The sequence below is a fragment of the Gastrolobium bilobum genome, unplaced genomic scaffold (genome assembly GCF_033153095.1).
Source record: "Gastrolobium bilobum isolate Gb01-03AN ecotype WA unplaced genomic scaffold, APGP_CSIRO_Gbil_v1 utg6455, whole genome shotgun sequence".
NCBI classification, from domain to species: Eukaryota; Viridiplantae; Streptophyta; class Magnoliopsida; order Fabales; family Fabaceae; genus Gastrolobium; species Gastrolobium bilobum.
Genome location: NW_026898105.1, coordinates 237,822 through 253,027, shown reverse-complemented (window position 1 = coordinate 253,027; position 15,206 = coordinate 237,822). Strand labels below are relative to the sequence as shown.

The 15,206-nt window shown below is 33.7% G+C and overlaps 2 protein-coding genes across 2 annotated transcripts; one reads left to right on the top strand and one right to left on the bottom strand.

Moving 5' to 3' along the window:
• The first annotated feature begins 779 nt into the window (after positions 1 to 779).
• Positions 780 to 3,848, top strand: LOC133312922 (xyloglucan O-acetyltransferase 1-like). Its single transcript, XM_061514204.1, has 2 exons — positions 780 to 981; positions 2,743 to 3,848. Exons 1-2 carry the CDS (start codon positions 780 to 782, stop codon positions 3,846 to 3,848), a joined length of 1,308 nt encoding a protein of 435 aa, XP_061370188.1.
• A 3,694-nt stretch (positions 3,849 to 7,542) lies between these two features.
• LOC133312921 (protein FAR1-RELATED SEQUENCE 5-like) lies at positions 7,543 to 11,429 on the bottom strand. Its single transcript, XM_061514203.1, has 6 exons — positions 9,757 to 11,429; positions 9,601 to 9,683; positions 9,050 to 9,453; positions 8,955 to 8,983; positions 8,800 to 8,822; positions 7,543 to 7,793 (listed from the first exon to the last, which is right to left on the bottom strand). The coding sequence occupies exons 1-6, from the start codon at positions 11,427 to 11,429 to the stop codon at positions 7,543 to 7,545; spliced, it is 2,463 nt and encodes an 820-aa protein (XP_061370187.1).
• Between the last annotated feature and the right edge of the window lie 3,777 nt (positions 11,430 to 15,206).

Sequence of the window (15,206 nt, the reverse complement as noted above, 5' to 3'; positions counted from 1 at the left end):
CAGAGAAGAGTGAAATTGTGAAACTCAGCAAATATAAGAAAGATGCCTTATATTTTTAAGGGGTAAATTGTATTTATAATATTTTTGTTCACAAATTATGTATTTTCGGAAATATATTTATAGCCGAGTCTATTTTCGGGAATAGACAATAATTTGTAAGAGTTTATAAACAAAAAATTTATAAATATAATATTTGAATGAATAAGACAAGGGAAAAGTATTTCTCCGCTCACTGAAGATAAAGTTATCCAGTGAGCCCAAAGCGACGTCATTTTGGGTTATAAAATTAAAAAATAATTATATACAAAAAAAAATTAAAAAATAATAATAAATATTAATATAATCCTGCAATATATTATAATTACAAAAATATCTTGATTTCCGTCATAAAACGACGTCATTTTCTGCTCACCGGACACAACTTATCTCTATTAACGGGAGAAATGTTTTACCCCAGGTCTCTCGCTCTTATGGCTTTCACAATGCAACAACTGAACAACCAATAATAAAAAAAGTTTTATAAGAATTATGTTGTAGGAAAAGTGATGATGTAATGTTATAGAGATTCGTTTTGCGTGTCTTAATTTTTTTTTTTGCTTCAAAAAATGCAGACTCCACAAAATGTTGTGTGTATAAGAAACTTTTTGTATCATGTTAAATGATAAATGCAAACCCCAATAAAAAAACATTAACTGTTTTTCTTCGGTCTTCAGCCGACAACACCATAAAACAGAGACATATAGAGCTGAAAAAAGAATGGAAGAAGGAAGGCTTTGAAAATGGGAAGCACAAAGGCATTAAAAGACATATCCCTCTCCCTCACCCTCACTAAGAGAATCCTTCCCTGGACTCTCTATACACTTCTTCCCATAACTCTGTTTTGTATATGCTTCTACCATCTCACCCTTACTCCATCTCCACCAACACAGCTCCCACATTCAACCACCTTCACCACCTACCACTCTTCTACTTCTTCTGCAGGTATATGCATGCATGATTTCATCTTGTTAAAAATATAGAATTGCTAGTGAATTTTGTCTTAAACTCTAATTACCAACTTGGGTTGTTGGAAATCCTACTTCCTAGTTGTCTTGAACTCTAATTACTTTTCTATTACATGTCGTTATCTTGCTGTAGTTAGTTTAAGATTCAGTTGAAGTATAATTTTGGGTAGGGGTGATCGCGGGAACAGGGGGCAAAGTGTCATTATTGGCAAAAAAAAACACCAAAATACCACGTCAACAGTAAATTTTGTCAAAATGCCACGTGGCATATTTCGCTACACTGTGTAGCGAAATATGTGTGCAAATAATTCGCTACACGGTGTAGCAAAATATGTCACGTAAGAACAAAAAATGTCACGTGTCAAATCGGGAGAATTTCGCTACACAGTGTAGCAAAATTCTCCCTGTCTGACACGTAGCATTTTTGGTTCTGTGCATTTTGACGCGGCATATTTCGCTACACCGTGTAACGAATTATTTGCACACATATTTCGCTATACAGTGTAGCGAAATATGTCACGTGGCATATTTGCAAAATTTACTGTTGGCGTGGCATTTTGGTATTTTTTTTATCCAACAGTGACACTTTGGCCACTGTTCTGGTGATCGCGGGTTGAATTGAATCGATTTTGAGGTAAAAATATTCAATCCAATTTTTTCGGTTTGATCATTTAATCATTCATTCGGTTTGGATTTTTTTTTAAATTTGATCCAATTTTCAATTTTATTCGATTTAAATGGAATCGATTTTTGATTTTTTCGAGAAACATAAAATTTCAATCATACAAATTATTAGTTATATCATAATAGAGTCATTCAAAGTTACAAATCACTAAAAAATTCAAATCTTCAAATTAAAACAAGTCTTAAAACTTACGAAGAGTTAAAATAAATTAATAGACAATAAAAAATTAAAACAAGATAATTTGCTATCAATAATATTCAAGATTTCAAGTCTATAAAAAAAATAAGATTTCAAGTTATCATATTTCAAAAATAATAAAAACATCGGATCAGTTTGGATTGGATCGATTTTTACTAACCAAACTGAAAACCGATCAAATTCAATTAAAAAATTGTTTTTTATTTTTTTTTTGATTTTTTGATTTTATCACTGTGAATTAAATCAGTTTAGATCGGTTGATACCCCTAATTTTAGGTATCCAAATTATTTTCGCTTTTTGCGTTGACTTAAGGTCTATTAAATAGACCTCTAGGTACAACATAGTGTTAAAATAACAAAAACCCAAAATTTTCCTTCAAGTGAATCTAAACTAACTATAGCAAGATAACGACATGTAACCGACTAACAGAAAAATAACTAGGATGTAGGATTCCCAACATGGGTTAAGGACTCTTGAGATATATAGTCTCACATTGGTTGTATGTGCAACTAATGTGGCCTTTATAAGGCCTTGGGCACTTCCACTCTTTGAACTAGTTTTTGGGTGGTGACCTCAAGGTTCTTTACCCCCACTTTCTCTTGTGACGTTTCTTAGCACAGGTAGGCTGGGCCTGTTGCATTGTCCACTCTTCAAGCCCAATGGACTATTGTATGAGGGGATGTGTTGAGATATATAGTCCCACATTGGTTGTATATGCAACTAATGTGGCCTTTATAATTTAAGGCCTTGGGCACTCCCACCCTTTGAGCTAGTTTTTAGGATGTTGATCTCAAGGTTCTTTACAAGGACTTTTTGGTTTACTAGACTTAATTTTTTATATTTAATTTTTGCAGAAAAAGACAACGCTTATGAGAACCACCCATGTGATTTCTCTAATGGTGAATGGGTTCGTGACATTAGAGGTCCTTTATACAATGTTACAACATGTGGTACGATCAAAGAAAGTGAGAAATGTACCACAAATGGAAGGCCTGACTCAGGTTATCTATACTGGAGATGGAAACCAAGTGAGTGTAATCTTCCAAGGTTTGAACCTCATTCTTTTCTTCAACTCATTAAGAACAGACATGTAGCTTTTGTTGGTGACTCTCTTGCTAGGAACCAATTAGAGTCCCTTATTTGCTTGTTAACCACTGTTTCAACCCCTGACCTTGTCTACGTAAAAGGCAAGAATAAAAAATTCGGTCGGTGGCACTTCCCTTCTCACAATGTAAATTTCTCCTTGTATTGGTCCCCATTTCTTGTACAAGGTATTGAAAGCTCAAATGATGGGCAATATTATAATACAATGTATTTGGATCATGTTAATGAGAGGTGGGCTAAGGATATGGATCATATGGACTTGATTGTGGTGTCATTTGGGCTTTGGTTTTTGGTTCCTTCAGTTTACTATGAGGGTGGTTCAGTTCTAGGTAGCCTAAACTGTCATGATCTTAATCATACTCAGATTGATTTTTATGTTCCATTGAGAAAGGCTTTAAGGACAACTCTTAATACCATAATTGAGAGGAAGGTTGCTAAAGGAAATGGAATTGATGTAATTGTGAAAACATTTTCACCTGCTCATTTTGAAGGTGAATGGGATAAGGGTGGTACTTGTTCAAAGACTGAGCCTTATAGAGAAAGTGAGAAGCCACTTGGAGGAATGGATGCTGCCATAAGACAGATTGCGATAGAAGAAGTGGAAAATGCTAAGGAAAAAGCCAATAAATTTAAAGGGTTTAGATTTGAGGTACTGGATGTAACCAAATTAGCATTCTTAAGACCAGATGGCCATCCCGGTCCTTACGCGAAACCTTTTCCATTTGCTAATGGGGTTCCGAAGCTTGTGCTGAATGATTGTGCTCATTGGTGCTTACCAGGGCCTATAGACACATGGAATGAGATTTTTTTGGAAATGATCAAGAAGTTGGAGGAACAGCCAAGGAGAGAAGAGTGAGGTATTCCTCATATATATTGTTAGTTTATTACACTTCAATCTTTCCAACATGCAAGTGATGCATATTGCATTAGAAAAGAGCAATTTTTTATTTTAGTAATAAAGAGAAATTTTAATTCAGGAATGGCTGACTATGCTTAGAGACGACAAAACGGGCTCGGCTCGGCGGACCAACCCGTCCCGCCCGTTAAACGGGGCGGGGTGGGCTGAGTTTTTCAATCCATCTAAAAAGCGGGACGGGTCAGTGTAAAATAGGCTCGGGTTAGCGGATCAACCTGCCCAACCCACCAAACGGGGCGGGATGAGCTGATTCATTTTTTGACAGGTTGATGAAGGGGTGTGGCGGGGCGGGGCGGGTTGCCGCCCACTTTGCCATCCCTGTCTATGCTTAAGTGTCCTCACGTTCTCTTCTTCTCCCATGATGGAAAATAATATATGTAGACACATTACACATCATACACAGCACTAATATGCAAGGTAGTGTAGGTGTAAGTATTTTATTATTCTCTTTTTACAATTAGAGTGCAAGTCCATAGCAAGTTATTTCATAAACACAGTACAATATATGAACTGAAATAATGCATGCCATGCAATCACCGAAATAGTTTTTGCAAACAGGGCTGGATCTAGATGTAAGATGAAGGGTAATTTAAACATCTTAGACCCTTTATTAAACAGAAGAGACCATAAAATTTTCATTTTTGAATTTATAAAATTAGGGTTTAAAAACGCTAGTGAAATTTTTTCAAAGAATTTATGTTAAAAATATTAATTTGTGTTTGAAAATGATATTTTAAAAGTGAATTTAGAAGAATTGTCGTTTGTATAATAAATAAGGTTGGCAAAACGGACCAATTCAGCTCAACCCAACCCAACACGTGTTCAACCCGAAAAAAACGAGCCGGGTTAGGGTTGGCTCGCGGGTTAACTCGAAAAAATAAAAAATAAAATAAAATTTCATTAATGCTGTAACTTCTAATTTTTTCTCCTAAATTATTAATTCATTCAATACAAAGACATTATACAAATAAATCATAGAAAATTCTTTTTGCATTTGGACTTTGACTTATTGGAAGTTAGCACCATATTCACATTGTCACACATACTATAAAAAGGTCCTTAATGCACGGTTTTGGACTTATTGGCAGCTCTAGGGTATTTTCATTTGAGTCTTTGGAATTGAGATTTTAATTTTTAGCTTTCCGTTTTACCTTCATTAATTTTTATACTTATATATTTAAAAAACCATAACCCGCGAGCCAACCCGTTTGACTTGTGGGTTGGCTCGATTTTTTTCGAGTTGAAACGAGTTGAGCTGACTCGAGTTACTAACTCATTTTTCCTAACTCAACCCGACTCATGTTAGCCGGGTTACAAGCTAACCCGATGGATTGACTCATTTTTTCCAAACCTACTAACAAAGTAGAATCAATTTTAAAGTACAAATATAAATGTTTTTTAAAAAAATTAATTCTATAGGAATGATTTTAAAATCCCAAAAATTACCCAAACATTCACGACTAATGTTTTCGGGCCTCAAATATGATTTTGGAAGAAAACAAAGAGGCTCTTATTCATTTCATAGTAAAAAATTCATAAATCAAAGAATACTTATTTAAAATGAAAATTTTAGCTTTCTATCATTTTCTTTCCAAAATCCATCATCACCAGGGTATCCTTCTTTAGGGGGTGTTTGGTAGGTGGTTTTTGAGGGGATAGATGGGTAAGTCAAAGTGAAGAAATGAGACATACTCATTTGATACACGTTTTTGAGAAATAAAGCAGGGCATGACGTTTCCCCATCAAAACCCAGTTTCAGTGTAAAAAGGAACACTCTGCACTGTTGGAGAAGACCTTCTTGGAGGTGGTATGATGAGAAAGCTAGGAAAGTCATAATTTTGACGCCAACTTAGTTACGCAAATGCCCCTCTGATTTGTGGTTGTTGATTTGCTTAAAAAAAGGACAAAAGAGTTTTTACTGAAGCAGCTCCAACATTTCGCTCCAAAAGAGTTCTTCCTCTTTACATCAATGGATATTCCTGTATGCTTTCTGGCTTGATTAACTTGTGTGAGTTGCCTCTTTGATGGTGTAGGAATTAATGATGGGATCATACTCTTTGATGGTTGTGCTGTTCTTGGATAATTAGTCATTTTCTTTGCTTTAGAGCCTAATCCATTTGAAATGCTGGTTGGTTTAGATGCATGTGATTGCCACATCAAGTCTGATTCTGAAGAATCACTAGTTGCAATCTCAGGTTCATCATATTCATCTGTTGTGGCCATCTCATACAAGGAGTGTTCCAGATATATATCTTCGAAGGTTCTCAAAGAGAAGTGAGACTTAACAATGGAGAAAATTGTTTGCTCTCTGCTTCCCATTGTGCCACGAGGCTATCATTACTAGTGTCTATTATTATATTTAGGGGTATTTTTGATATTTGTTATATTTTTCCATCAATCTTTTACTTTCAACCAAACATTGTCACAGTAAATTTTATACAATTTTTCTGATAATATTCTGGTCTACTAAACAACATTTTTAAAATTTTTTCACTTATTTTTCTTTAACAACTATTTTCCCACTAATCGTATTTACCTGGTTAAAAAAATTTCTCCCGTAACAAACGTGCCTGATTAATCGGCAATGTTGCATTTGGGGCAGTAGCACTTACTTTTTTGTATAAAGCATAAAATAATATACACCTGTCCGGAAGAATTGGGATAGTAATGCCAACGTTGGAAGAGTCCCTTGCTTGCAGGGTAGTAATGCCGATGTTAACAGTTGTTTGAATCAAATGGGTCTTTAGCTTAAACCGAAAAGGCAAAGCCACTGCCCAACTCAACTACACATGGCTGTGGACGGTGGTTCGTTCAACCGTAGCCTCGCAGGGAAGAACGAACTTTAAATTTGGGTTGGGCCTTGGCCCTTGGATCTGGATCTCCCTAATCATTGCTTTTGCTTCAACCATGTGGACCAATAACAAAAAAAAAGGATTTGAATCATTTGACGATGAATAACATTCTTCAACAGCCCTTAGTTTTAGTGGCGTCATTGAGGTTGTTTTAGGTTTACTTCAACCTACATTTCCACTCCTTGACGGCTTGACCCCCTTGGTAACCCCCTAAAAAAAAGTGATTGATAATGACTTACAGCTACATTTTTTCTCAGCAAATGTGTAATTTAAAATTATTTTTTCACCATTAAATGTTTGTTTTATATTTTTTTTTCAAAACATAAATCGCAATTGATCTCCCTTTTCTTATAGGAAAAAATATTTATCTTTTTAAAGAATATAATTTTATATTTTTAAAGTAAAACATAATATTTCACTATAATATTTAGCTAATTAAAAAAATAAAAAATAATTTCGATAAAAAAAAATGATTCGATATTATTATGAAATACTTAAAGAGAAACAAAGTTATGTTCATTTTCCCCTTTTATAAATTTTCTTAATAATTAACATAAAAAATTTATTTTTAATTTTTAATTTTTAAACAATAAAATGTCTAATATATTATAGGGAAAAGTATCTGTGCTTTTGAAGGATGTAACACTACATCATTTTAAATAAAACGCAGCGTTTCGTTTGAAAAATCAGTTCATTTCTTTGTTCCAAATCTATTGTCCCTTTTCATCTCTCTGCAACCAAGCGGTATGCTTTTCCCTCACTCAAACTTGCTTTTCCCTCATTCACTTTTCCATTCTCATAGTTGGTTTTTCTTCCCTTTCATCACCAGCCATCTTATATGAAGGAATCTGATGCGAGAACCTATATAACTCATTAGGTGGAACACAAAATAAGCGAACTCCATACTGCACATTTTGCAGAAAGAGACTAACAAACCCTTTCACTTTGCCAACATAAGCAACTTTAATGCCAACATCTTCATCAAAATCAGATAGGACTTCCACATATTCAAATTGATACTCTGAATGATTTTCTGGATTAGAACTCCATTATTTCTATTTCATGACACTTGACAAACTTTTTTTTTGTTTTTTGGACTTTGATTCATGTTATGCGTATATCTGATTGTGCTTACTTCCCAAATTTTTTTTTTCTCTTCTTTTTTCCCCATTTTTAGAGCTGTGAAAATACTTGATGGAGGATAAGTCGAGGTGTCTGAATTTTTACAGATTTGATTTTTGTCCCTTTATTTGAATTAGCATCATATAATATACGTTTTTATATAGATTATAAGTCTCCATTATTAAAAACAGATTCCATGTCTCTTTGTTCGGAGAAATTGCACCTCAAATATAAAATTGATGGTCATTCTATATTGAACTTGATATCAGATTATTTTTGGTAGATTTGAAGTTATAGTGTGGTACGATGATAATGATTACAAGAGTCAAATTGATCTTCTCACAAAACGTGGACAATAGGTTTTGCTTCTCCTATCAACCATCCCTAATCCCCCTTTCCGCTTAAATGTGAAGAGTGTGTATCATTATTGAAGCATCACTCCTTTAAACCATTTCATTAGAATTACCAGAGTTATATACTATCAGCAAAAATACTATTTGCCCGAGTTTGATTACCTTCTTTATATTGCTTTGGTTTATTTTAGTACAATTATTGTCTTGGGGTCATTTTCTTTTGACTTATATACTATTGGTTCCTACACCGTGGCTCCATAATCGATTGAGTTCCAGCAACTATTGGTTCCTCAACAAAGGATATTTTCATGGTTGATAGGATCAATGTACTACTTTACAAAAAAATCCCCTGAAAAATCTTCTACAAAATGGGGATCACTATTAATTTATAGGATCAATGTATTAATTTATAGACAAAAGTGATCCTACAAAAAATATCCCATCCAAAAATCTTATACAAAATGGGGATCACTATTAATTTATAGGATCACTACTAATTTATAGACAAAACTACATTACAAAAAATATCCCATCCAAAAATCTTCTACAAAAAATGTCACCAACCTGACAAATAGTTATCTTTGTACCTGAAAAATCACAATAAATAAAAATATAAGCAGCTTTGAACTCATAATTTGAAATTAGAATATCTAAAAATTGTTCGTAATAAATTGGTGCTTACCAAAATACAATAGCTAATATATGTGCAATAAAACTACTCCTTTTGCTTCTCTCTTGCAATATCCATCTACAAATGAATTAGAATAAACTCATTATCAAGTTTAAGATTGAAAACACATCTATAAAGAAATACCTTGCGCTTCTCACAACTGGTTTTATTGTGACCCTTTCCTCCACAATAACTACAAGTCTTATGTTGTTTTGAAATCAACTCAATGCTTGATTTCAATCGTGAAGCAACCTTTGGACGCCCTTTAGTTTTGACTGGATGCATGGGATCACGCACGTAGTTAATGAGTGAAACTTGTGAAAGAATTTCGGGAGTTAGTGAAGGAACAACTTGGGGAATTGCTTCATCTTCAATTATATTTCTCTTTCTTTCCAGTTGCTGTCTAATAAAGTCAGCAAGAAAATCATCAAACTTTCTAATTTCAGACATACAATCTCTTGCTTCGGAAATAGCCATATTGCACTTGGAGTGAAGCGACCACAAGAACAATGCACTAACTTCCTTAGTGGGTGTATCAGCATGATCACCTACAAGATTTTCAACCTTATAGCTTGCATTCATGGTTCATCTAGACAAAATATATTTTTCAGGAAGGGTTTTTAATTTTTTCTTCCTCATAATATATAGAATATGTTTGCACAAAATTCCCATAGTCTGAAATTTTCCACAAGAACAATCAGCTGTGAAGGTTTCTGTCAAATGATAGTCAACAATTGCCCACCACTCTTTATCAACTTCGTGAGACCCCACCTTGTACCTAAAAGAAAATGAGATCAAAGAAAACCATTTAAAATCTTTTGCATCAATTTAACATATACTCCTAATTGTACCTGATTAGATCTTCATTCATTAAAATCTTTTCATGCTCATAATGAAGAACAGCTTCCATCCACTCCTTTTTAAATATATTAAATATTTTTCTTGTGTAACGCTCACCAGCTATTGCTTCAATTTGATGAGTAGTCTCCAAAATTGCTTTTGTATTTCTAGTTTTAAAATCTTCATCTTCTTCAGCATCCCTCCTACTCTTAATTGCTTTGTCATATTGAGTAACAAAGTCATTTAACATTGTGTTGGAGTTGACGTATCCATCAAAAAAAGCATTGATGCTCTCACTTCGGCCACTTGTGGTCATTCCAGCCCAAAAAGTATCTTTCAAATATACCTTTGCCCAATGATGACGTGAAACATACATGTTAGCCAACCAAGTTCCTTCTTTAATATCATATTTAGTCTTCAATGATTCCCAACTGCCTTCAAACTCATCAATGCTTCGACTTTTATACCATGCACGAAAGTCAACATCAAAACTCTCCTTAAATTGTGAGCGTAGTGCTTGAGTGTGTTCCATAACATGTTTTTTCATGTGCCACGCACAAAAACGATGTCGTGCTTTTGGAAATATTTTGGCAATTGCTTTTCCAATAGCTTTGTCTTGATCAGTGATAATAGCAATAGGAGACTTATCAAACATACATTCCAGAAATTGTTCAAACAACCATGTAAATGTTGCCTCTGTTTCATCTTCTAACAAAGCGGCTGCAAATAAAATTGATTGCCCATGGTGATTAACCCCAACGAAAGGGGCAAAGGGAAACTTGAACTTATTTGTTTGGTAAGACACATCAAACACAAGAACATCACCAAATTGAACATATGCTGCTCTTGACCTACCATCCGCCCAGAATACGCTTCTTAATGTTCCATCTTCGGCTAAATGCATATCAAAATAAAAAGATCCATCAAGAACAGACTTCCTTTGAAAGTGTTTAATGATGCCTTGACATTCTCGCCCCACATTATTCTTTCGTTGGCTTGATATAATAGTGGAGATTTGCACTGGAGTAATATTAACTTCTTTGTCCATAGCATTCACCACCTTTGAGATTTTTGAAGAAGTTAAACCCTCCTCAGAAAGCATAGAAACAAGAGATTTAGTAAACTTTGAGCGTCGTAATTCATTCTGAGAAGAAAACTTCTTCACCTTTGATGGAGTGTTAATCAATGGATGATTGTGTGTATCATTGAACTTCTCCACTTTCCATACTCCATCCACCAACTTTATTTGTAACATCGCCAAACAATTAGTCCTTGTATCCCTTCGCCTTTTAACTACTTTATCATTCACTTTCTTGATGCCTTCTTTCGAACACACATATCTCCACCTATATATTTGTTGTGTTCTTGCACTCTTGTTAAAAAATTGCTTACGTATTCCAAACCCCTTACCTTTTGCATGATCATTATAAAAAACATAAGCTTCTTCTGATGTCCCAAAGACCCTACATAAAAAACTAGTCTCACTAAATTCATTGATATCATCTCCCACAATTTCAAGTACATCATTTTGCACATGATCACCATCTTCATCTTCCATAATTTCACACTTATCATCATCAACAAACTCATCAGTGTCTTTCTCCAAATCAACAACATCATCATAACGTGATAAACTCCCACTCACGTCAATGTCTTCAATAGTTATTATTTGGGAGTGATCCATTATAACAAACTCATGATTGTCTTTCTCAATTGAATTTTGATGCACTGAAACACTCTAGTAATTCTAATGTGATGCCTTAATATCTTGTCAAACTTCTTAGACATTTGTAAAATCAGATAAAATTGATAGTTTTGCACACAACCTATATTCACAAGACCAAAAAATAAAACACCTTAGTTGAAATAAATCATATTTGATGTAGAGGATATCATCAGTAAAAGAATTATTTAATTAATAAGTCATATTTGATTAAAAAAAATATCACACCCATAGTTGAAATAATTGCACTTGGGTTTTGTTGATGTAATATGAAAACTAAAAACAAACTCATGAAATAGTTGCAAACTTGAAAGCCATCAAAATATGTTAATACAGCAGCAAAGGGGAAACCATAGACACATATACAATTCTATTTCATTTGCCAAATTAAACATGGTGCGTTAATTGATTAATGAGAAGCTGAAAATAAAAAATAGAAAAAAACCATGCCAAAGCTGCAAAGTTTAATGCTATCAAAATAGGAGCTAAGGAAGACCCCCCAAAAAAAAAAATTAAATAGAGGGACAAAAATCAAACCTGTAAAAATTCAGACACCTCAACTTGCCTGACAACTCCTATATCCTCCATCAAGTATTTTCACAGCTCTAAAAATGGGGAAAAAAGAAGAAGAGAAAAAAAAAATTGGGAAGTAAGCACAATCAGATATACGCATAACATGAATCAAAGTCCAAAAAAGAAAGTCCGTCAAGTGTCATGAAATAGAAATAGGGTTTTTGATTTTACCTTTTCATCTATTGGTTGCATTGGTGGTATTTGCTAATCTTCTATTTTTGTGTTTCCTTTGCTTGATGTTTATTGCAGCATCTCTTTCCGCCTTCAAGATAAATTTGAATCGATGGTTTTATCAAAGTGTTTAGGTGAGAACGAAATCGAAGAAAAACCAACTATGAGAATGGAAAAGAGAATGAGGGAAAAACAATTTTGAGTGAGGGGAAAGAATACCACTTGGTTGCAGAGAGATGAGAAGGGACAATACATTTGGAACAAAGAAATAAATTGATTTTTCAAACGAAACGCTGCGTTTTATTTAAAATGATGTAGTGTTACATCCTTCAAAAGCATAGATACTTTTCCCTATATTATAATATAATACTATTATATAAAAAGGAAAAGTATTACTTCAGTAACTGGAGATAAAATTATCTCCAGTGAGCTTAAAACGACGTCGTTTTGGAGTTATAAGATTAAAAAATTATAATTATAAAGACTAATATAATCCTGTAATATATTATAATTGCAAAAATACTTTGATTTTCATCACAAAACGTCGTCGTTTTGAATTTACTGAAGATTACTTATCTCCATTGATCGGAGAAATCCTTTACCTTATATAAAATCGTGTTTATTACGGTAGGGCTAAAGTTACATATCACCTTTACAGTCATTTTTTATTGGCAAAACATTAATTTCTTTTATAACTTTAATTATAATTAATTTACTTCATTCTTCATATGATTAGCCCACAGTTAATACATTCTTTTCAAAAATAAAATAAAAAATACGGTATTGAAGGCTTTTCCCATTCGAATGTCAGGAACTGAGGATCATCTATCAATTTCAACATAAATTTATAATGAGATTATAAATTGCTCATCAATAAAGGTTTTTTAATTCGAACTAATGTCATGAAATTGGTATAAATGGAACTCGAACTCAGCAATTGTTATAAATGGAAGTTCGATCAAATGAGGTAAGGTCACCCCACTTGCCTCTAATATGCATATTTGCACATGCCCCATTTATTTTCAAATTTAAAATATGAAATCTAAATCATCTAATATAATATAATTTTATCCCTCTTTAGTCTTTACACAGCTAGCCCACTATTAAATGCTTTTAATTGTTTGTCTTTAATTTATAGGAAAAATGTGTGTGATCTTAAAGAATATAAAATTGTGTCTTTCTAAATAAGAGAAAGAAAGAGATAGAGGAAAAGAGAGAATGGACCAAAAAATATAAAGGTGTAGGTAGGGTTGGCAAAATGAGCCAACCCAGCTCAATCCGACCCGACCCGTATTCAACCTGAAAAAAACGAGTCGGGTTAGGGTTGACTCGGAAAAAAAAAGAGTCAGAAAACTCAACCCAGCCCAACCCGAGCCAGATTAGGGTTGGCTCGCGGGTTAGCTCGAAAAGGCTCGAAAAAAAGCTCGCGGATTAACTCGAAATATTGCTTACGAGTTGGCTCGGGGGTTAGCTCAAAAAAAAAAAAAACTGGCAGGTTAGCTTGAAATATTGCCCAACATCTATAACCATACTTCACCAAGATCACTGAGTTCACCAATATAAATTATAAAGGCAGATTTTTTTTTTTTTTGGTTACAAATTATAAAAGGCAGATTTACTGTAAAAAGCTGAGAGACTGAAGGTCATGTTACCGTTCTCACTTTAAAATATTTTTATGACAATAAAGACATGGGATTGTCTTTCTGTTGCTGAACCAATGAATTCTTCAGGGAAATAAGAGGGAAGAGAACAGTGCAATCCCATCTTAACAAAAAAAATGTCAATGGCCTAACATTCTTTTAATGAAGAATTTGCAGTAGCATTAAAACTCACAATGGAGACAGTATAAGAGGCATCTAACGCCAATTTATTGGTACATAGCATACTCCTAATTTGACACTCATCACATAATTGCTTTAAAATAGCATACAATGTGTACATAGATACAGGATCAGAATCTCGAGGAATCAAGATGTAGGAACAGAACAGCAAGTAAAGGTGACTATGGTATGAATCACCGGGAATGAATCAACCAAAAACGAGTCACTCATGCCAATATGAAATTTTAAAGTTGTAGAAAGCCAACGCAAAGCTCAGGTCTTTTGTGTAGGCTGATAAAAATGTTAAGTGAGAAGATTAGAGCTGGCTCGTTGAAAACGATGAAAGAAACTAAGAAAGTGTGGACTGACTGTAGCTTTTGGCTTTTAATATTATTATTTTTAATTAAAAAAAAACCCCAATCCGCGAGCTGGCTCGTTTTTTCAAGGTTGGATCGGGTCGGGTTGACTCGGGTTGGTAGCTCATTTATGTCAACCCAACCCGGCTCATTTTTGGCGGGTTACGAGTCAACCCTAGGTGTAGGTCTCATCTCTTTGTGATAGTGAATTGATATAAGTTGTATCATTTAAAAGGACAAAATTTTTCCCTTGATTTATATACGTACACATCTTATTATTTTTTATAATATTTGAATTTCAAATCATCTACTTCCTGTAAACAGGATCAAGGTTACGTTTCATCTCAGGGTAATTTTTGAGAGGATATTTGCTCTCACTTATTATTTTATAATCGTTGATTTGATTTTAATTCAATAGCAAAAAATATAATTGAGAGTAGAGATATAAATGGGCTAGGCCGGTCTATAGGGGCCTACGGCCTAGCCTATATTAGGTCAGATTTGGCCTATTATAAATAATGAAATAGAACAGACCTAGACTTTAAAAAAAATCTATTTAGAAAACAGGCCATAGGTTTTTTTTTTTTTTTGTATATGTTGGGCCTATAAGCCTATATCATATTACTTATTTTAAATAAAATAAATAAAATTATTATTTTAATAATTTTGAATAATAAAGTAATATTATTTTAGTTATTCTTTTAATTGTTAAATGTTTAATAGGCTTAAACATGCCTAGGCTAAAGTTTTTATTTTTTAAATATAGGTCAAGTCAGACTTATAATGTAGGGCATTCACATGTTAACAAGTCAGATCAA